General features: G+C 43.2%; 1 protein-coding gene across 1 annotated transcript in view; it reads right to left on the bottom strand.

Moving 5' to 3' along the window:
• COL27A1 (collagen type XXVII alpha 1 chain) overlaps positions 1 to 21,950 on the bottom strand; it is a 268,921-nt gene that overhangs the window by 240,367 nt on the left and 6,604 nt on the right. Inside the window, exons 2-3 of the mRNA XM_044659702.1 lie at positions 12,431 to 12,501; positions 3,490 to 5,450 (exon numbers count right to left, since the gene is read on the bottom strand). Of these exons, the coding sequence (XP_044515637.1) occupies positions 3,490 to 5,450; positions 12,431 to 12,501 (2,032 nt within the window). The remainder of the gene's footprint in view (positions 1 to 3,489; positions 5,451 to 12,430; positions 12,502 to 21,950) is intronic.

Genomic DNA, 21,950 nt, shown 5'->3' with positions numbered 1-21,950 from the left:
CAGGGGATGAAAGAGCCTGGGGGTTTGGTACATTTCGAGGCAGGGGAGAAGCAGCAGCTGTGGCCTTGGCCCCCTGGAAACTCAGTCTGGTGGCCCAGCCTGCTGATGAGTCAGCCCAGTGGTCCTGGGAAGTCATTCAACCCTGATCAAGGTATCCATCCAAGTGGGGAGAGCTGGAGGTGAATGTGGGCTCGTGGTGATCGCTAGATGCTTCAAATGCCCCTGGCCCTGCTCCTCTGCTTGTACAAACCTCAACTGTCCTTCACGGCTTCGCTCCACTCCTACTTCCTCCCAGAACCCTTTAGGGGCTCTTCCAGCTCTACCACTTTGGGGTAGTAGGAACAGGATGGAGAGAGGAAAACAAGAGTGAGGAACTACTTAAAAAAATTGTAAGCTTAAAATGTAAAGATCTCTGGTAGTAAGGCAGCTGCTGGACTTGGAATCAGGACGATTTCTATCTCTTGGGAACTCAAGGCGTATTGATTTTTCTGTACTATTTATCCACTTCATGCCTTGAGAAAAATGCCCTCTCCTGCCTTAGAGAAAAGTGACCTGGTTTGAGAAGACCCACTCTGGAATCCTAGGGCTGCTATGAGTGACCTCCATGAGATGAGGCAAATCTCAGCCTGCCTAGACGGTCTGCAAAAGGAGGGGATTAAATTAGGTGTTTTCTCGGGGCCTTTTCAACTCTAGATCCTACAATAATAGTGTCTGTGATTTTAAGGGGTAAAATAGACCCTAGCCATCACAGACTCCAACCTGCTCTCAGACAAGGCCCAGGAAGGGAAAGCTATTTGTCTAAGATCTCAAAGCTTGCAAATGGAAGAATCAGGATTCAAATTCATATCTCATTCCTCCAAGACCAGTGCTCTTTCTACTGTGCACCTCTCTCTGGGGCATGGGTCACTCCCCCAGGTAATAGATGCACTGCTTCTTTAGGGTTCTTATCATCTAAAGTGGTTTTTCCCAATGGTCCATGGGGATTTTCTCCCAGTCCAGTAAACCTCTAATGATGATGATGATGATAACATTTATAGAGGGCTTCAAGGTTCATTAAAACATTTTTACACATATTATCTCTCTTGATTAACACAGTAACTATAAGGTAGGTGCTATTATTTTCCCCATTTTACAGATAAGGAAACTGAGGCAAACAGTGACTTGCCCAGGGCTATCCAGCTAGTAAATAATGGGATAGAATTCAAATTTAGGTCTTCCTGATTCCAAGTCCAGCAGCTGCCTTTCTACCAGAGATCTTTCCACTTTAAGCTCACATTTTTTTATCTTGTTTTCCTCTCTCCATCCTGTTCCTACCACCCCAAATATCTTCCTTCTCCCTAAAATCTGCCCCCTACCTTCTGAGAGCTGCTTGCTGAGGGCGAAGCACAAAAAGTGATGCAAGGAAGAGAACATGGAGTGTTGTCACTGTCTCTTGAGTAGGTTAGGTTGAGAAACACTGGTTTGGTAAACAAGAGGAAACCTGACCCAGCAGGGGAACGGGACCAGCCAGGTGTCTGGAGTTGAAGGAAAGGAAGAGTGAGCCAAGAGAAGACTCTTAAAAGCACAGCATTCATTTGGGGATAAGAACATAATGGGAAAAGTGCTGAACTGATGATTCAGTTCTAAGAATCCAGGACTCATCCTGGCTCTTTAGCCAATATGCACTGGGACCCCAAGGAAGTTTCTCAAGGGATCAGTTTACTCATCTGTCAAATGAGGAAATCAGACTAGATCATCTCTAAGATCCCATGCAGATCTGTGACCCTATCATGCTGATCAAGTCCCTTCCAGCACTAAAAATCCTAGGTGCCTATGATTCAAGAAGGGAAATTTTTCAAGGAGTTAGGGAGGCACCGTTATGAGTCCAGTGGAAGACAGTGGAAAATTATTGGCAAAATGTCTAGGAGGAAAATTAGTTTTTATAGTAGGGACCCCCAGTAGGCCAACTATAATCTATTGGTTGATCTCCTAGTAAGCAACTTGTACCATCAGAGCCAATTCCCACCCTGCTATCTGTCTTCATTGAGATTTTAAAAAATAGCTGATGTTTAGATAAATGTTTTATGATTTACAAGCATTTTATATAAATCATCTCAACTGTTCCTCAAAACAACAGTGGAGGGGGCACCTGGGTAGCTCAGTGGATTAAGAGTCAGGCCCAGAGACGAGAGGTCCTGGGTTCAATCTGGCCTCAGACACTTCTCAGCTGTGTGACCCTGGGCAAGTCACTTGACCCCCATTGCCTAGCCCTTACTGCCTTGGAACCAATACACAGTATTGATTCTAAAATGGAAGGTAAGAGTTTTTTAAAAAAAAAACAGTTGATAGAAAGAAAGCTGGCCTCAGAGTCAGAAAGACATGGGTTCAAATCTTGTCTCTTATCCATACTGTGGGTATTATTCTGGGCAAAATTTTTATCCTACCATTGCCCCCAGGCAATTTTGTAAGGTTATAAATTACAGAACAGGTACCAGTCCACCCTGGCAGGGGGAGCTAATTCACCAGGAATTCCCTACACAGATAACATTATGGGGTGAGATCTTTTTTTAAAAAATAACAATAATAAAAAGCAATGTTATGAGATAAATGCCTAAGGCAATATTATCCTAGTTTACAACTGAGGCTCAGAGAGGTTAAGTGATTCTGCCTAGTAAAATAGAAACTCCCTGGGGGCAGGGATTAATTTTTCATTTCTTCTCTGGATCCCCAACACTTCCTGTAGATCTTTGAACATAAAAGATGCTCATTGGAGGACAGCTAGGTGGCTCAGAGAAACAGAGAACCAGGCCTGGAGATGGGAGGGTTTGAGGGCCAAATTTGACCTCAGATACTTCCTAGCTGTGACCCTGGGCAAGTCACGTAAGCCCTATTGCCTAGTCCTTACCACTCTTCAGCCTTGGAACCAATGCTTGTATCAATTCTAAGGACAAACAGAAGGTAAGGATTTAAAAAAAATTCTCATTGGACCAGACTGACTTTGCCCATGGTCACATAGCTAGTGGCAAGGAAAGAGGTTCAAACGCAGGTCTCTTCTGATTTCAGGTTCAGTGCAAATTCCATGACAACATGCTGCCTTATTCAATAAATGTCAGGAATAATAGGAAAATATTGGGCATCCTTTACAGGCTTGGCCTTATAAATCAATATTTGTTGAATGACAGAAAACATAGGATCATCAAATCTAGAGCTAGAATGAACCTAGGCCAATCCCCCTTATTTTATGATTCAAGTAATTAAAGGCCTGAGAAAAGTGGCTTAATCAAGACCCTTCAGAGAATAATCAGAAGAACCAGCACATGAACCCCTATCCAAGTCCAGAGTTCTTCCCAGAACACTATGGCTGCCACAAACCTCATCAAACCCTCCAGACGTGATCAGATGACTGGTTCTCCCTCAGTCTCAGTGTAACTGTTGGTCCCTGCGGCCACTGTCACTTACGCCACGCTTAAGAGTAAAGGAAGAGAGGGTATGGAGAGCACCCAGACTTACCGGGAAGCCGGGGTCCCCCTTCTGCCCCGGAGGTCCCAACAGCAATGGAAACAAGGTGGGCCCAATGGGGTCAAAGAATAGGTAGCCATCTGTGTGAGAGAGGGTGACAGCGCCCACAAATCGGGAGCCGGAGGGTGGATGCTGCGTGGGCACCATGGCAGCCGTACGCCCGAGCTGAGCCTGTTTGGGGAGGGGCCGAGCAGTCAGATTCTTCAGGCTTGAAGAGAAGGAAACAGTAGTGGGAGCATCTCCAGCCTTCCTGGGGCTTGCATGGCTGGGAGGCCAGGGCGTACTCTTTGGATTCAGTTTCTTCTTCACAGTGGACTCAGCCACCCTCTTGCTGCCAGTAGAGTTGAGACCAGGAGGAGAGCCTGGGTGGATGGTGGGAGGCATTGTTCCGGGAAATTTGATCCCCGGAGTAGGAAATGCTGGTTTCCCTGGGGGTCTGGGGGTCTGAGCTAGGCTAGAACCTGAGGCTGGCAAGGATGGCTTAACCGAAGGGTGGGTCAGCTTGGCTGCGCCAGTATAGGCCCACACTGGCTGACCGGTGGAAGGAACGATGCCGGCCACATTGGCCCTGGAGCCTTGGGGCAGCGTCTTGGTGGGGACGGGAAGAGAGGCCCTTCCAGCAGGAGGCACCGGCCTGGCAGTAGCAAGAGGAGTGTGGGCTATTCCAGAGCTCTGAAGTGCTGGCTTCCCTGGGGCTGGAAGGGGGGCTTTGGCGGGGACGGGGCGGGAGGCGTGGAGCCCCGGCTTCAGGGTAGAAGGGAAGCTCTTAGACGGGGAGGTGGGCACTGACTTGACCACGGGAGGGGGCCTCTTAGTTGGGAGCACAGTGAGAGAAGGAGTTACTGGCTTCACAGGAATATAGGGAGTCTTCACCACACTGGCTTTAGATGTGGCTGGCCCAGGCTTCCTGGCATGAATGGGAGCTTTGCTTGAGTTGCTGGGCGAGGTGGGCAGTGCAGGCCTGAGCACAGAGGAGGAGGCTTTGCCTGAGGACAAAGGCGATGGCTTTTCGGTCACCGGCACGGTCAAGACCAAACTACTCATTGCAGTGGATCGGGATGACCGGGGAACTGCAGTGCTAGTCCTTATGGGTTGGCGGAGGGGCACCACCCACCCAGGGCTGGTCAGTGCTGAAGGTACCATCGTCATCTTGGCACCTTTGCCTGGGGCTCTGGGCAAGGCCTGGGTGGGCTTGGCAATTCGGAGGGATGCCAATGGAGGCATCACAGTGGTCAGGTTCCTCAGGCTCTGCACAGAGGGGTCAGTCCGGAGGCCGAGGCGGACGTCGGCGCCAGGGTCCTGGGGAAGGAGGGGAAGGAGTGGGGGCAAGAGTGGCCGGTATGTGTCAGCCTGTCTACACTGCTTCTTCAGATATGTACAGTAATTATGAGCTGCCTTGGCAGAAGGATAAATATTGAACTGGCACACTGCACCCTCGAACTGGACTGAATGTTGGTTCATTTTCCCAAAGAGGAAAGACCCTTCAGGATCTAGAGATTCATCTTTTTTAAAATGCAAATCCATGGGCATCTGGTGCTTCCCACAGGAAGTAATGAGGGTGACCACCTGGCCTCGGATTCTGATGGCCAAGTGGTGCCACCGCCCGTCGTGCACATCGTGACTGAAGGCCACCGAGCGCCGCTGGCCCAGGTAGAGAACAATCTTGCCGGGGATGAACTGGACACCCAACTGCAGCTTCTTCCTGCTGCTCCGGACAGCGAAGAGGAAGGCATTATTGACGCGGTGGGAACAGAGGCTCAGCACCAAGGTCAGGTCAGTGCCAAAGGTGGCAGGAATGATGGCACCCGTGGGAGCTTCAAGCCGGGTCCTCTGGGTGAAGATGAATCCTGACTGGAACGGGATGACTCCTGGAGGGATGGGGGCCAGCCCCGGGGCCCATCCACCAGCTGACTTCTTCCCACTGAGGCCCAGCCGTTGGAGGACATCCACATCTAAGGGGTGGGGGTAGGGAACAAGACGAGGAAGTTACAGTCTTGGGGAAATGCACCAACCTTATCAATGATAATAATAATAACAGTAATTGCTAGCATTTAAGTAGGACTTTAAGATTTACAGAATACTTTACAAATATTTCACCTTAATCCCATGGCCACCATGAAAGAGAGGGGCTATTATCATATCTATTCTACTTATAAGGAAACTGAGGCAGACAGAAGTTAAGGGACTTGCCCAAGGTCACAGAGCTAGCAAGCATCTGAAGCTAAATTAGAGCCCATGTCTTCTTGATTCCAGATCTACCCTCTATCCACTGCACAATGGGGATCAATATTAACCCACTAACTTATTGCCCTGTCTTTGCAAAGACCATTTCCACTTGGTCAGAGTTTGCCTTTTTGTCAAAGCTCAGTTCAAGTTCTACTTCCCCTCCCTGTGAAGGCTGCCAGCCTGCTTCCTGATGAAGCTCCCTCCTTTCTCTGACTTCTTTTTTTTTAAAACCCTTACCTTCCATCTTGGAATCAATACTGTGTATTGATTCTAAGGCAGAAGAGCAGTTAAGGGCTAGGCAATAGGGGTCAAGTGACTTGCCCAGGGTCACACAGCTGGGAAGTGTCTGAGGCCAGATTTGAACCTAGAACCTCCCGTCTCTAGGCCTGGCTCTCAAAGCACTGAGCTACCCAGCTGCATCCCCCTGACTTCTTGATACACATACAGTCAGCACTACAATTCATCTGTGATGCCACATGTCCTGGCCTGGTCTCTAATGATTCCACCTTCCCCTGGAGACTCTGTGATCTCAGCCTTGATGGCTGCAGAATCCTATCTTTTCCTTCTCTTGTATCCCCCACAGTTGCCTGGCATAGGACTGGGTAAAAGTCAGTGCTCAATAAATCCGTGCTAGCCAGGCACTATGCTAAGTGCCAGAGATACAGACAAATACAGCCCCTGCCCTAGAGGAGATTACATTCTGTGTGCAGAGACAAGGTGGACATACTCACTCACATTAAATTCTATCTTATCCAAACTCCACCTTTGCTAACACCATGATAAGCTGCATTAACAGAAATGTAATTTCTCAATCCTAGAAATAATATTCCCATTGTTTCTTCATAGTACATGCAGAGGGTACAGCACTATAAGAGGTATGTTGAGGGAACAGCAAGGTGGCTCAGTGGGCAGAGAATCAGGCCTAGAGATGGGAGGTCCTGGGTTTAGATTTGGCTTAAGACACTTCCTAGCTGTGTGACCCTGCACAAGTCACTTAACCCCCACTGCCTAGCCCTTACCGCTCTTCTGTGTTGAAACCAATTCACATTTTGATTCTAAGATGGAAGATGGGGAGAGTTTTTTTGTTTGTATTTTTAAAAAGAGGAATGTTTGCAAATTGGAACATGTCCCCATGAGCAACCAAGATGGTGAGAGCCTGGAAATCATGTTATGTTAAAATGGCTTAAGGAACTAGGGATCATGGGATCACATATTTAAAGTTATGAGAAGGTCATCCAATCGAATGCCCTCATTTTACAAATGAAAAAACTGAGGCCCAGAAAGATGAAGCAACTTGTCTATTTACATAGATTAAAAAGTAGCAGATCCAGGATTTGAACACAGATCCTCGGATTCCAAATCCAATGTCCTAACTGCTGTTCCACACAGCTTCCCTATATTTAGTCTAAAAGAGAAGAACAGTATAAGAGCTGTCTTCAAGGATCTGAAGGATGTCTGAAACAGATACTGTCAGACCAAAGAGAGAAGCAATATCTTTCATGGCCCCAAATTTCCCAACATGAGAAGGGCTTCCTCACAAGGGAATAAACTACCATCACTGAGAGTTTCCAAGCAGAGGCTATCTCGCCCCCATCAGAGGAATAACTCCAGATTTACTATGGAAACATAGGGAGGAAGGCTAGACTCAGATGACCCCTAAGGTCTCTTTCAACTCTAAAATTCAGCGAGATCTGACTAAGACAACGTACCAACGTCTCCAGGAAAGCTCCAATTATGAAAGACAGAGGGAGAAAGTTTTTCTTGTAAACCTGTTGAACTTTCAAATGTAACTGTCTATGAGGAAGAGGCAGTCTCGGTTTCCTCCTGAACTCTGTCCTCTGGCCAGAGCTTAGAATTTGGACAACTGACCGTGAGCCAAGACAGGCTACATCCGTCCAGTAATTACAATCATGGAATTTGATGGACCAAAGGAAACAACAAAAAAAGTTTTTCCAAATTTGTTTATATAAGATCCTCTCATCTAAACGGCTCTCCTTCCTTCTGCTTTTTGGCCTTTTTCACCCAGAAGTGATTGAGTCGAGTGAATTATTGGGATCTTGGGAATTAGCAAAGAAGAGATGGGTTTCTAAGCCCTACCCAGATGAGGATAATGCTCTGAGCTGGGTGGGTCTGAGACTTAAAATAACCAGGACCAGGCAGAATATCCCTGAACTTTAGCAACCCTAGTAAGCAAGTTGGAAATGAATTCCTCTATGGATTCACAAGTGTCCTTAACAACATCCATCCCCTGTCTATCGTTAAGGCAAACCTGACTCCTCAAGAATCAGAGGACTGGGGGAAGTTAAATGCCCATTCGCTTCTCTTCTTTTCAGCTGGAAAAATGAAAAGAGATGGGAGTCAGGAAACCTGGGCTTAGGACCCGAAAAGAGAGAAATTTGGAAGGGGTAAAAGGCTATTGCAGTTAATTCGATGGGAGGGAAGAGGGTGATGGAGTGAAGGGAGAAGAGTTATACAATATGTACCCCATCTCTCATATCTCTTCTGGAATATCATTATAGAATGTTAGATCTAGATGGGACCAGAACAAGACTAGAACACAATCACTTATGACTGGAAGGAACCCTGGAACACAGAATGCTTGAGGGAAGAGAGACTTTGGAACACAGAAGGTTAAACAAGAAGGGGTACTTAGAATACAGACTGCTCTATCTGAACAGAAACTTAGGATAGAGAATATGAGAGCGAGAAGGAACCTTAGGACATAGAATGTCAGAATTGGAAGGACCTCTAGAACCTAGAAAGTTAAAGCTAGAACATAGGCTATTAGAACACAGACCATTAGAAAGTTGGAGTTGGAAGAGACTAAAGACCATGGAAATTAAGGACTAGAAAGATCCCCAGAATATAGGACACCCAACCTGGAAGAAGACACTGAAAGCAGAATATCAGGACTGCAAAAGACCTTAGAGGTTATTGAGTTCAGTGCCCTTATTTTACAGATGAGGAAACTGAGTTCCACAGGGGGCAAGTGATTTACTAAAAGTGATAATGGTTTGTTAGAGGCAAAATAATAATAGTAACAGTAATAATAGCTAGTATTTCTATATAGCACTTCAAGGTTTACAAAATGGTGTGTAAGTGTGACCTCGTTTTGTGCTCACATCAACCCTGAGAGGTAGGTGCTATTATTATCTCCAGGGTCACATAGATAATAAGTGTCTGAGACAGCTGATAGAGCAGTGGATAGAGCACGGGACCTAGGGTCGGAAAGACCTGAATTCAAATTTTGCCTCAGACACTATGTGACACTGGGTAAGTCACTGAACTTATTTGCCTCAGTTTCCTCATCTGTAAAATGGTGATGATGATACTAGCTCCCAGGGTTATTGTGAAGATGAAGTGAGATAATAATTACAAAGTGCTTTAGCACAGAGCCTGGCACATAGTAAGTCCTACATAAATGTTAGCTATTATTATTTTTATTGGAACAGCTAAATGGTGCAGTGGATAGGGCATCAGACCTGGAGTCAGGAAGACTCATCTTCCTGAGATCAAATCCAGCCTCAGACATTTAATAGCTATGTGACCCTGGGTAAGTCTCTCTTAACCCTGTTGGCCTCAGTTCCTTATGAAATGAGCTAGAGGTGGAAATGGCAAACCACTCCAGTATCTTCACTAAGAAAACTTCAAACAGGGTCACAAAAAATCAGGCACAACTGAACAAAAATACTATTGTTGTTGTTATTATTCTTTGAACTCAGTTCTTCCACTGTGCCTCAAAAATTAGAACTTGAATCCAGGGCTTCTGATACCTCTTTAGAGCTGATCCCTTAGCCTCATCCTCTACAAGAGCCATAAAAGTACCAATGGAAGAACATCTGGTCATTTGGGGGAGGGGAGGGAGGGACAGCTGGAGGGGGGGGTAGAGCACATAGAAGGGGGTATGGAGAGAATCAGTAAGAACAGGCCAAATGGCTGAGATGGGAGAACTGAGCCAATCCAACCGAGCTCTCCAGCTGGAGCCGGCTAGATGCCTTTATTACATAAACCTTGCTCCAAAAATGCCCCTCCTCTGCTTCTACCCCCACCACCCCCCAAGTGCCTGACTCAGGGCTCTGGACAGCTGTTCACCTACTTTGCAGGGGAGATGGGGGCGGAGAAGAGGGGGAGGCAAGTTTGGAAAATATGACATTTGCAAAAAAGCATTGTGCTGGCTTGGTCCTGCTGGGCTTCACCCCACCCCCATCCTTTCTCTGAAGCTAGGACTAGCCTTGGAACCTTCCCTTCATTCTCAGTTCTAGTCCCCAAACTATAATCCATGCTGGCTGTCATCCCTTCCTTCCCCTCTGCCTGCCCCTGAAGCAAGGGTTAGGGAGAAAGAGGTGTTGCTATTTTAAGAGCAAGTAGGTGGCTGCCTGACAAGCAGATGTGGGAGAGAGATGTTTTCATTGTCATGATCCAGCTGTGGAGAGAGAGAGCCACCACCCTTCTCCCCTCTCCCTAGAGGGTCCCCTGGTCCTCGGTGGGAGAACCCCAGCAAGTAATGAGAAGCAGGGAGGTTTGTGAAGCTCAGCAGGGGCCGCCGAGGGAATTCTCAGAGCCTGAGAGTCCTGATCCATGTAACTGTACCATGGATGAATGGTCTAAGGATCTTCTTAACCATCTCCTGGATGTAGCTTCCTTCTCTGCCATCCTGACTGGCAGCCTCTTCCACCAGCCCACACTACCTCCCTAACTGAGCCCTCCCCTAGGAAGCCACCAAGAAAACAGCCTTCAATGCCCCCCCTAATTTATTCTCCCATCTCCATCTCACTCCAGTTTTCCACATACCAGCTCATTTCCTCCCTCTCTGATACGGGTCAGGGGGCCTCTAAATCTAAGGTCCTTGGTACCAAGTTCTATAAACCCAGTCCAAACGATAGAGCACAGGCTCTGGAGTCCTAGAACCTGGGGATGGGCATTTGAGCCCAGGTCCCCCAACTCCACACAAAGTGCTCTTTCCACTGTGGCAAGTAGATGGTGATTGGCCAATCATATACTCTCTCTGAGCCTCAGTTTCCTCACTGGTAAAATGGGGTGGGGGCTAGACTCAATGGTCTCTGAAATCCCTTTTAGTTCTACGTCAGGGGTTCTGAATCTGGGGTCCATGAACTTAGAGGGGAATTAAATGACATCTTTATTCTGACTAACTTTTAACTGAAATAGAGCATTTTCTTTCATTATGAACAGAGGCAATAAACATTATTCGGAGAAGGGATCTATAGTCTTTGCAAGACTGCCTAAGGAGTCCCTGGTACAAAAAGAAGGCTCAGCTCAGATTTGTGTGGCTTTCCTTAAATCCCAACTAAAATCCCCCCTTCTCCAGGAAGCCTCTTAATTCCATTAGTTAGCTTCCCTCTGTTCATTATTTCCTATTTATCCTGTGTGTAACTTGTTTTTATATATTTGGTTTTATTGTTTCTCCCATTACATTGTAAACTCTTTGAAGGCAAGATAGTCTGTTACCTCTTTTTTTTTGCCTGGAACTTAGCCAATGGCCTGACACATAGTAGGGGTTTAATAAATGTTGACCAATTGACTAATCCCATGAATTTAGACAAGTCATAATCCTTCTGAGCCCAATTATTTATTTTTCATTCTTTCAAATAAGACTAATAATACTTGTGATTCTTGCTTCACAGCGACATATATTATTTATATATACTATAGTGGCAGTGTTGCAAAGTGGATAGAGAGCCTGTCTTAAAGTCAGCAAGATCTGGCTTCAAACCCAACCTTTGACACAGACTGACACTGTGATATCAGGCTAGTCAGTTAACCCTTCTGTGTCTCCAGGCAACTTTCTATGATGCTAAATTGCCAGGAAGGTATCTATCTGTATTAGTGGGAAAAGTTCTTCTCCAAGAGCTCTCTATTCTATTAAAATCACAAGTCTACATGCTTTCTTTTATTTCCTCCATTAATTTTCCTCTACGGTAAGCAATATGTGCCTTGTTTCACAGCATGGCAAACAAGGAAATATGTATTCTATAATAATATATGTATAACTTATATTACCTGCCTTCTTGGGAAGGGTGGAAAAATGGGAAGGAGAGAGGAAAGAGAATAAGGCACAGCTTTGGGGACATAGCTAATGTGAGAATTTGCTTCACTTGGATAAGCATATTTATTATAATTTATTATATATTTATAACAAAAAGAATAAATATCAGTTGGTGTTTTGCTATTTAAAAAAATCACAGGTCCAATAAATGTATGTGTGTCTACATATGTATATGTATATATGAAGTATGTATAAATATAACTATGTATAATACATATCTAATAAGTTATTCACAAACTGTTGCTATTATTGTTCATACCTTTACTTTTAAAACTCCTTATCTTCTTAACCTGTCATAATAACTCAACAGGTGTGAAATAGACTACTGCCCTTACATGTGGGTTAGGCCCTCCCACCCTGACTATCTCAAAACAAGGTCCATACATATTTTCTAGAATAGTGAAATCCTCCCCAGGAGGAGGAGAGAGGCATAGATTTCTGACAATGCCTTCCATTCCTTGAAACTTAAAATGACCATTCCCATTTTACTGGTGTTGAAAAGATATGTGGCCGCCATGATTTGGAGGATGAATTTCTCCTCCATAGCAATTAGGGATGACATTCTTGCTCCCCTTCTCCTTCCTTTTCCTAAAGTTAAAAATTTTTTTTTTCCAAAATGAGAGAGAGAGAGAAAAAAAGTACCTTCAGGATCTCCCTGGGTGAAGGCCAGGCCACAGGTAGAGCAGAAGACAATCCAGGCTAAGAGGAATCCCCTATGAATCAGAGAGAAAAAGCGAGAGAGTACACATATCAATTTCTAGCTCCAGTAACCAGATCCCACTGCCAGGGGTTATGGGTTGAGGGGGAAAGAAGTTGGCCAGGACCATTCAAAGCCCCAAATGCCATCTTCTCCAAGGAGTGAAGATAAGAGGATTGATTCAGAATTAGCATCCTTCTGGGGAATAGGGCTCTGGTTTCCTTACATAGGTGAGCCCTCTGAAGTTTTCTCTTTTCCTTGAAATAATAATTACTAACACTTCTATAACTTTTAAAACATATTCACCACCACAACCCAGTAAAGGAATATAAATACAATTGTCTTCATTTTACAAGTGGGGAAATTGAGACTAAAAGAGATTAAGTGGCTTGTCACACCAATATTTACCTACCCAAAGGATCTACCATATTAACCTAAAGCAGTGATTCCCAAAGTGGGCGCTACCGCCCCCTGGTGGGTCCTGCAGCGATCCAGAGTGTGGTAATGGCCACAGGTGCATTTATCTTTTCTATTAATTGCTATTAAAATTAAAAAAAAATTAATTTCCAAGAGGCTAAGTAATATTTTTTCTGGAAAGGAGGTGGTAGGCCAAAAAAGTTTGGGAACCACTGTTTATTAATTATTAAACCATATGTTTATTGTGCATATATATATTTTATATGTACTTGTATATGTATGTGTTGCATTCCCCCATAGATTTGAAGCTCATTGAGAACAGGAATTGTCTCATTTTTAACCTTGTTAGCACAGTGACTGGCACATAGTGAATGATCAATGACTGAATAAAGGTAAGTTGTCTATCACTTTCCCTAGAGATCTTCTGGAGGACTTTAGAAGGGAGGATGGCGCTTCTGGATGACCGTAGGGGATAGGCTCATCTGAAAATGAGAATAGAGAATAGAGAGAGGCTGCTGGGATAGACCTAAGAAAGCAATCACACCTCATAGATAATGGAGATGAGGGGAATCACATAAATTACCGATTGGGCCTATGATGGATAGAAAAAAGAGAAGAAGAATCCTTGATCCTGGGGCTTCAATGTATTTTCAGAAGTGAAGACTGGGAAGGTAACTTTATTCTGATGAATAACAGATAAAATCCTGAAATGTGGACAAAATGGGGCAAACAGAAAATTAACCTTTTGCCCATAAGAGTCCAGCTTTCTTTTTTTTGAACACTATTCTCGATCATTGGGTTGGAGCCAAAAAGTGAATGCCTCCAAGCATAGTGGTTTAGAACAAGATGTGAAGCTGAGACCTAGGTGACTGGATTTCACCCTGGATGGGGAGGAGAGGACGCTGCTATTGACATAATCCCTGCCCAAGGCCAGTTGAGGGCATCTAATCCCCAGAAGAGCCAAAATAGAAGGCAAATGATAGCCTGTGGCTGGGAGAAGGCCAAATCCATGGTCAGAGATAAGCTGAGCCCAGGCCAGCCAAAGCTTGGTAGATCAAGATTTCTCTCCAGAAGAGGGACAAGGAGTAAAAGCTGCCTGATCTGAGACATTGTAGAAAATAAAAGGAACACGAGCCAATGTAGCAATAGTCATTGGCTAAGACTCTTCTCTCCTTATGTTCCCTAAAAAGTATCCAAGTACTGAGGTTCCCATTTCAGGTCTCACAGATGTCCCTGGTAGAGCTCCTGCATGATATAGATAGGTGGGTGGAATTAATATTTATTTAGCTCTTATCTAATAAAAGAAATATGCTAAGCACTGTGTATAGTTGGAACCCCTGGAACTGCATTGCTCAGGATTCCTTTCTGTATTACCCACAATTCCTTTTCCTTTCTATTTACATGTGTCTTTTGCGGGATTGTATATAAGTTTTGGGTGATGTCCCTCTCTCACTCTCTTCCACGTGAACTGAGTGGTGACTAGTCTTTGTTGCCCTAGTTCTCTCTTCCACGTGAAATGAGTGGGGAATGTTCTCTGTGTTCTCTAGCTCTCTAGTTAAATATTAATAAATCTCCATAAATATTATACTTTGGAGATATTGAATATTAATTTTAAAATCCACAACTGGGAACAGTTCATTCAAGAAGCAGGACAATCTCTGTTCTCAAGAAAAAGACGCAGGTGTCCATAGGGTGCAACGGTAAAGCAAAACATCTTCTTAGTGCCATTTCCATTGATAAAACTGCATCAATTTCTGGCATTGAATCATTTGACAGCACTCAGGTCTTTGGTTGTGAAAATCTTCTTTTATGGATGTTCAGAGGCTGTGACTGCTAAGGAAGTAGAAGTAGAGGCTGCAGCTCTTGTTGAAGCAGTTGCCAGTTCCCCTCTCCACAAGGGCTGCTCCCACAGAATATGGTTATGACAACTGGACTGGAAGCAAGGCCAATAGTCCTAGGTGGGAGGTGGTCACTTTCTGGGGCTCTTAGGCTTGCCAGCCCATTGATAGAATTGCTCAGTGGCTGAGGGAGGTGGCAGCAAACAGTTGCCATCCTCAATGACGGCAATAGGAGTCTCGTTGCCAGCAGAGCCTCGAGCTTAGGGTGGAGGGTCCTTCTCTTCCTGAGTTCTTGGACAGAAGGTCCTGGGCTGTGTCCACAGGAGTCTGAGTGAAGATAGTGGTTGAAGTGGTAGCAGTGGTTTGACCCACCTGGCATATGCCATACCTTATCTCTCCCTTGAGACACCTTGCTGCTCCAACCAGTCTGTTTTGCCTGCCATGGTGGTAAGAATATCACAAATGTGGTTCTCTCGTGTTCTCTATAAGTGTGTCCCTCATCAACTACAGGGGCCCAGCTGGATGCAGGCACAGTGGTCTTCAGACCATTGCTAATCCTGGAGCTTTTGGTTTCAGGTTCCCAGACTATCTATAGCAGAGTGTAGTAGAAACAATCAACTTTAGCAAAGTTGCAGGATACAAAATAAACCTACATAATCATCAGCATCCCTATGTTTCCAACAAAACCCAGCAGCAAGAGTTAGAAAGAGAAACTCCATTAAAAATCACTCTAGACAAGATAAAATACCTGGGAATGTACTTGCCAAGACAAATTCAGGAATTATATGAACATAATTACAAAACACTCTTCACACAAATAAAACTAGATCTAAACAATTGAAAAAACATCAATTATTGTTCATGGGTAAGATGAGCTAATATAATAAAAATGACAATCCTACCTAAATTTATTTACTTATTCAGTGCTATACCTATCAAACTACCAAAACTCTTTTTTTATAGAATTAGAAAAAAATTATTACAAAATTCATCTGGAAGTACAAAAGATCAAGAATATCAAGGGAAATAATGAAAAAAAATGTGAAGGATGAAGGCCTAGTTTTACCAGATCTCATACTATACTATAAGGCAGTGATCATCAAAACTATATGGTACTGGGGCAGCTGGGTAGCTCAGTGGATTGAGTCAGGCCTAGAGACAGGAGGTCCTAGGTTCAAATCTGGCCTCAGACACTTCCTGGCTGTGTGACCCTGGGCAAGTCACTTGACCCCCATTGCCCACCCTTACCACTCTTCTAACTAGGAGCTAATACACAGAAGTTAAGGGTTTAAAATAATAAAAAAATTTTTTGAAAAAATATATAGTACTGGCTTAGTGATTAAAGGGTAGAGTTGTGAATCAATCCAGCCATTTTGGAAGGCAATTTGGAATTTTGCCTGAAGGGCTTTAAAAGTGTCTGCCCTTTGATCCAGCAATAATACTACTGCTGGGTTTGTACCCCAATGAGATAATAGGGGAAAATATGTGTTCAGAAATATTCATAGCAGCGCTCTTTGTGGTAACAAAAATTTGGAAAATGAGGGGGTGTCCTTTGATTGGGGAATGACTGAACAAATTGTGATATATGATGGTGATGGAATACTATTGTACTGTAAGGATTGATGATCTGGATCTGGAGGATTTCCATATGAACTGTGAGAACCTCAGTGAACTGATGCAGAGTGAAATGAGCAGAACCAGAAGAACATTGTACACAGAAAGTGAGACATTGTGAAACAATCCAATGTAATGGATTTTGTTACTAGTAACAATGCAACGAGCCAGGACACTCCTGAAGGACTTATGGGAAAGAATGCTATCCACATTGAGAGAAAGAACTATAGGAGTAGAAATGCAAAAGCAAAACATATGACATTACTTATCACATGTATACATGGGTATGTGATTTGGGGTTTAGGCCTTAAAAAATCACTCTATAGCAAAAATTAATAACATGGAAATAGGTATCAAGTGACAATATTTGTACAACCCAATGGAATTGCTTATCAGCTGTGGGAGGGGGAAAGGAAAAGGGGAGGGAAAGAAAATTAATCATGTAAACATGGAAAAATATTTTAAAATAAATAAAATTTTAAAATAAATAAAGAGATATAGGGAGAACTTTGTCAACTTTATGGGAATAACAGCCATGCCCTAACTGATAAATGGGCAAAAGATATGAACAAATTTGGGATAAAGAAATCAAAGCCATATTAGGTAATGAAAAAATGCTCTAAATCACTACTGATTAGGGAAATGCAAAACAAAAGAGTTCTGAGATATCATCTCATACTCATCAGATTGACTAAAATGACAAAAGGGCAAAATGATAAATGTTGGAGGGGATGTGGAAAAGTGGAGCCACTAATACACTGTTGGTGCATCTGTGAACTGATCCATTCATTTTGGAGAGCAATTTGGAATCATGCCCAGAGAGCTATAATACTATGTATATTCTTAGACTAAGCAATACCATTACTGGATTTAGTTCTCAAGGAGATCAAGAAAAAAAGAAAAAGAAGCTACAAGTTGCAAAATATTTATAGCAGTTCTCTTTGTGGTGGCAAAGAATTGGAAATTGAGGGGCTGTTCATCAATTGGAAAATGGCTAAACAAACTGTGGTATATGATTATGATAGAATACTACTGCACCATAAGAAATGATGAGCAGATTAACTTAGGAAAAACTTAGAAAGAACTATAGGATGTGATTTAAAGTGAAATGCATAGAACCAAAAGAACATTATATACAGCTATAGATTTAATATTTGAAGAATAACTTGTGAATATTCACCTCCAGAGAATGAACTGAGAAGTGGAAACACAAAGAACATAATCTACATATTTAGCCAGATAATGCCTTCAATGATGTGGGGAAGACAGGGAAAGGATGAACAAAATAAATAAGTAAATAATTTTAAAAGAGCTTGAAAAAAGAGAGAAAAAAGACACAACCAGGATCTTCCCAGATGCATCAACTGGACAAATGCCATGCTCAAACCCTCCTCTGGCCACTCTGTTTCTGACCTTACAGATTGTTTCACTTTCCATTTACAAGTCTATTTTATTCATTCCCTCACTGGATGGTCACAAAACCATTAAGAGAGGCACAACCAGAAATTAGTAGACCCATTTGATGTATGAGGAGACTGAGGTCCAGAGAAAGGAAATGACTGGTTCAAGTAAATAAAGGAGCTTTCACCAGAATCCAGGGTTCTTCCCATTGCCTGGTGTTGCCTTTCTGCCTCTCATCTGCCCAAGGACTCTACTATTCCTGCTTCAGCACCATCCTGAACCATAAAACAATACAATTCCCAAGCTGGGGAGGAGGGCAAACTTCATATTGGGGTCAGTACAGTCCTTTTCTCTAAGCTTGGGACCTCTGATGGATGGCGACACTGACAGAAGCCCAGGGAAAAGGTCCAGTTGGCTCAGACCCCTCAGTCTCCACTGCCCACTCTATACACACTTGGCCATATGACAAAGACCAAAACATCGTCGGAAAACACTTTGGCAAGACAATGCCAGTATTAGTGGAAAACCTGAACAGTTTCTCCAAGTGTGGCCAGAGACAGATGGGGCTGGTAATCCTGACAGGTTCCCCTGCCTGATTTTTTCCATGAGAGCTCCCCACCCAGAACCCCTTGACTAACTCTAAGCCAGGGGAGCCCATAGAGACCCTCCCCCACAGGTTACAGTCCCACCTTCCTTAGCAGACCTCAGTCTTTAGCTTCCAACCCAAGCCCTCCACCAGCCAAAGGAAAAGGCTTGGCAATGTTTAGAGTGAGAAGTGGGTAGGGAAAGGGAATATTGGAGTTAGCTCTTCTTCTCACACCCTCACCCTCCCATCTTCACTCCCATGGTGAATCTGCCAGCCCAGGGCAAAAATACCAATCGGGTTAGAATCATTTTAAGTACTGGGGAGGACCTTAAGTCCAGCCTCCATATTTTGAAGAGGAAAAAAAAACTGAGGCTAAAGGAGGCTTCAAAGGAAATTGGGCCAGGATGAGAACTTTCAGGACCTCCTGAATTCCAGGTCCTAAATTCCGTGCTATATTATCCATATAGTACAGTGAAAAAAAGGCCTGGATTTTGAGTCAAAGGTCTTGTGTTCACATTCTTGCTCTCCTACTTGCTCCTAAGACCTCAGTTTCCTCATCTGTCAAATGAGGCAATTATACTGCATGATTTGTGAGGCCTCTTCCAGCTCTAACTTATGATCCTATGAACTTCTTAAATCTGATTAACTAAAGACTAGTGTCTTTTCCAGTCCATATGCTGTTTGTTCTTCATTTTCAAACAAGATTAGTTATATTATGGGGGTGATATCCTGACTTGCAAGTGAATAGGACTTAAGTGAAGCAGAGTTGCCCAAAGTCAAAAGCCTCATTCTGTCTTCCAGAGTCATCAAAACCCAGTGGCAAGACAAAAGTCGGGACAACTAGTGATGTCCCAGAGTGCAGAGGATGATCATGGCATCTTCAATGTCTGACCAAGCTCTAATTGCTCCACAGAATCTGCTTAAGCCACCTTCATGGCCATTAGGATAAATTGATCTGATCCACCCATTCCACCAGGGAATGCTTGGAGTGGACATCCTCCTAGCTCAACGAAGGGTTTGTGGTTCATTGGTTAAGGCCATTCACCAACTGGTTGACTGGGGTATAGCTGCTGCCCATACTTCAGCTTCTTGGAACCACAGGTGAGAGCTGAGTGCCAGGTAAACACCAAAGGTGGACAAACAACCCAGAAAAAGCTAGGCAAATCCTTACACCAAAGGTGCGAGTCCTCTTTGAATACTCCACATACCAGGGACCAAGAATAGAGGGGGAATCAATATTTAAAGTTAACAACAAAGTCAGAGGGTGATTTCCTTCGGCTTAGATTTATAGATCACTTCAAAGTCTGCAAAGCACTTTTATATAGTCTCTATTTTGATTTTCATAACTATAGGCATAAGTAATTCAAATATCTCTGATAAAACAACTGATGAAAGAGACATTAAGTGCCCTATAGATTCAGAAGATTTAGAAGTCATAAAGGCAGTAAATGAGAGCTACTCAAATCTGGTTCTTCTGACTCCAAAGTCTAGTACTCCCCTTTAGGCCATAGTGAGTTCTCTTCTGAAAGAAATCCAATTTGTTACCTATTTATTGTTCAATAAAGAACTAACCCTTGATTATCCATTTGTAACTTATCCATTCTATGAATTGCCAAATTGGCAATGCTTCATCCAAGCCTGGCTTCCTCCAGAACCAAGCACACTTCAGGGTTGCCTCCCCTGGCCACTAGCCAGTCAATTCTTAAGAAATGTAAACTTACTTTCATATTAGTTCAATCCAAAGAGAATTAGAAAGATCAGTCTGCTGTCCAAAAGGCATAGTGTACTCCAAAGTCCTAAAGAAGCAACTTTTAAAAGCATCCCTGATTTTGGATTATCCATAGGATTGCTTCTCTCCATCTGTAACATATGTAAAGCACTTTGCAGAACTATTATAGTTATTATCATTGTTATCCTAAAAAAATGGGCATGGTACAGAGAGGGATAATTTCTCAGCTGTCAAAAAGGGCAGAGTGAACAAGTTGTTTGACTATGTATTTCTTCTGCCAGTCTGTCTCTAAAAACTAGGTTTTGTTGACTTTTTTCTTTCTTCCTTTTTCCTTCCTTCCTTCCTTCCTTCCTTCCTTCCTTTCTTTCTTTTTCTTTCTCTCTCTTTCCCAAATCTTCCTTTCTCAGCAGGGTCAGAAGTACAAGACCCCCTATATCATCTTCCCACTTCTAATAAGCACTGAAGTTTTGGTCTACTTTGTTTCCAACCTGGCTGGACCAGTTCACTTCTCCTTAGGAAGTCTAGTGGTCTTCTGCCTCCTGGGGATTCACTAACTTGGTGCCAGACAGTGTGGATACCTGCTCAACTTTAGCCCTACTACAACTGAGAACTTCTGAACTCAAGCAACCCACCAGTCTTAGCTTTCCCAGCCACTGGAACTATATGTAGACTTGTAATATTATGGTGGGCTTCTGAAGCTTTCTTGGAAACACTGTGTTTAAGAATCAGAGTTTTCATTCATAGCCCCTATTATTCTCCTTGTTATAACCCTTTGCAGTCAGTCCTAACACCTAAAGTACTGGATTTATTTGTGAGGCTAGTGGACTTCTTGTTCCCACTTTTCCAGTGGGAGTAGTCAGAAGATGACCAGAACTTATAAGGCACATTCTTTCTAAATACCGGAATGTTGCAGGTATGCAGAGTTAGGATTGGAAACAGTGTTCCTATCTTGAAAGCTTATGCCCAACTAACCAGGTCTCCTGCCTGCTGAAGTCTTAGGTATTTCAAACCCATTAGCCATAGTCTCAAAAAACCTTAATGCTGGAAAGAAACTTAAAGATGATAGACAAACTCTTAACCTAGGGGTCCAGGAACCAGAGATTTCAGGAGGATTATGATTTTAAAAAATATTTTGACAACTGTATTTCAACAGAACTTGTCTCCTCTGTGGTTTTATGCATTTTGTTTTATGCTCTTAAAAACATTATTCCAAATAAGAGCCCATAGGCTTCACTAAGAATCCGTTATAGACCATTTGGTCCAAGGGTTCTCAACTGGAAATACAAGTACCCCCAGGGAGTTTTGTGAAGAAGATGGACAAGAACTATCTGAAAAACAACTATATTACCTTATTAAAATACTACAAAAGTAGTAATGCTACTAAAAAAACTTAAAGATTAGAGAGAAAAGGGTGAAGGAGAGAACATGATAGGAAAGGAAAGGATTATTCTAGCACCTCTGAAAAAGCTGAAAGAGACAACTGAAGGAGTAATTCCTATTGACGAAAGGCAAATAAATGAGGCTTATCCATGAAATTCTTTTCATAGTGAGCTGGGAAAAATTGGAGACAATGATGAATGAAAGATGAGCTAAAAAAATCTCTGCAATAATCAGAAACTCCAAATTGATTTCCAATGAAGTTATAGAATTTTCATGTACTCTCAGAGAAGCATATCCCATCTCTTATCCAATGTGCTCAAAAAGCTTTGACTGTTTATAACAATTTATCTCTAGAATTCAGGATTCTCAGTTCTGTTCTCAATCAAATAAAAAAAAACAAGTCAGAAACTGGAGACTCAACATGATAAGTGTTGATAAAACATTTTATCAACAAAAAATGATAAAACAATACCAAGGCTCAAACTCCTACTGGTGGCAAG

Source organism: Gracilinanus agilis, chromosome 2 (assembly GCF_016433145.1).
Source record: "Gracilinanus agilis isolate LMUSP501 chromosome 2, AgileGrace, whole genome shotgun sequence".
NCBI lineage: Eukaryota > Metazoa > Chordata > Mammalia > Didelphimorphia > Didelphidae > Gracilinanus > Gracilinanus agilis.
This window is presented reverse-complemented; position numbering and strand designations above follow the sequence as displayed.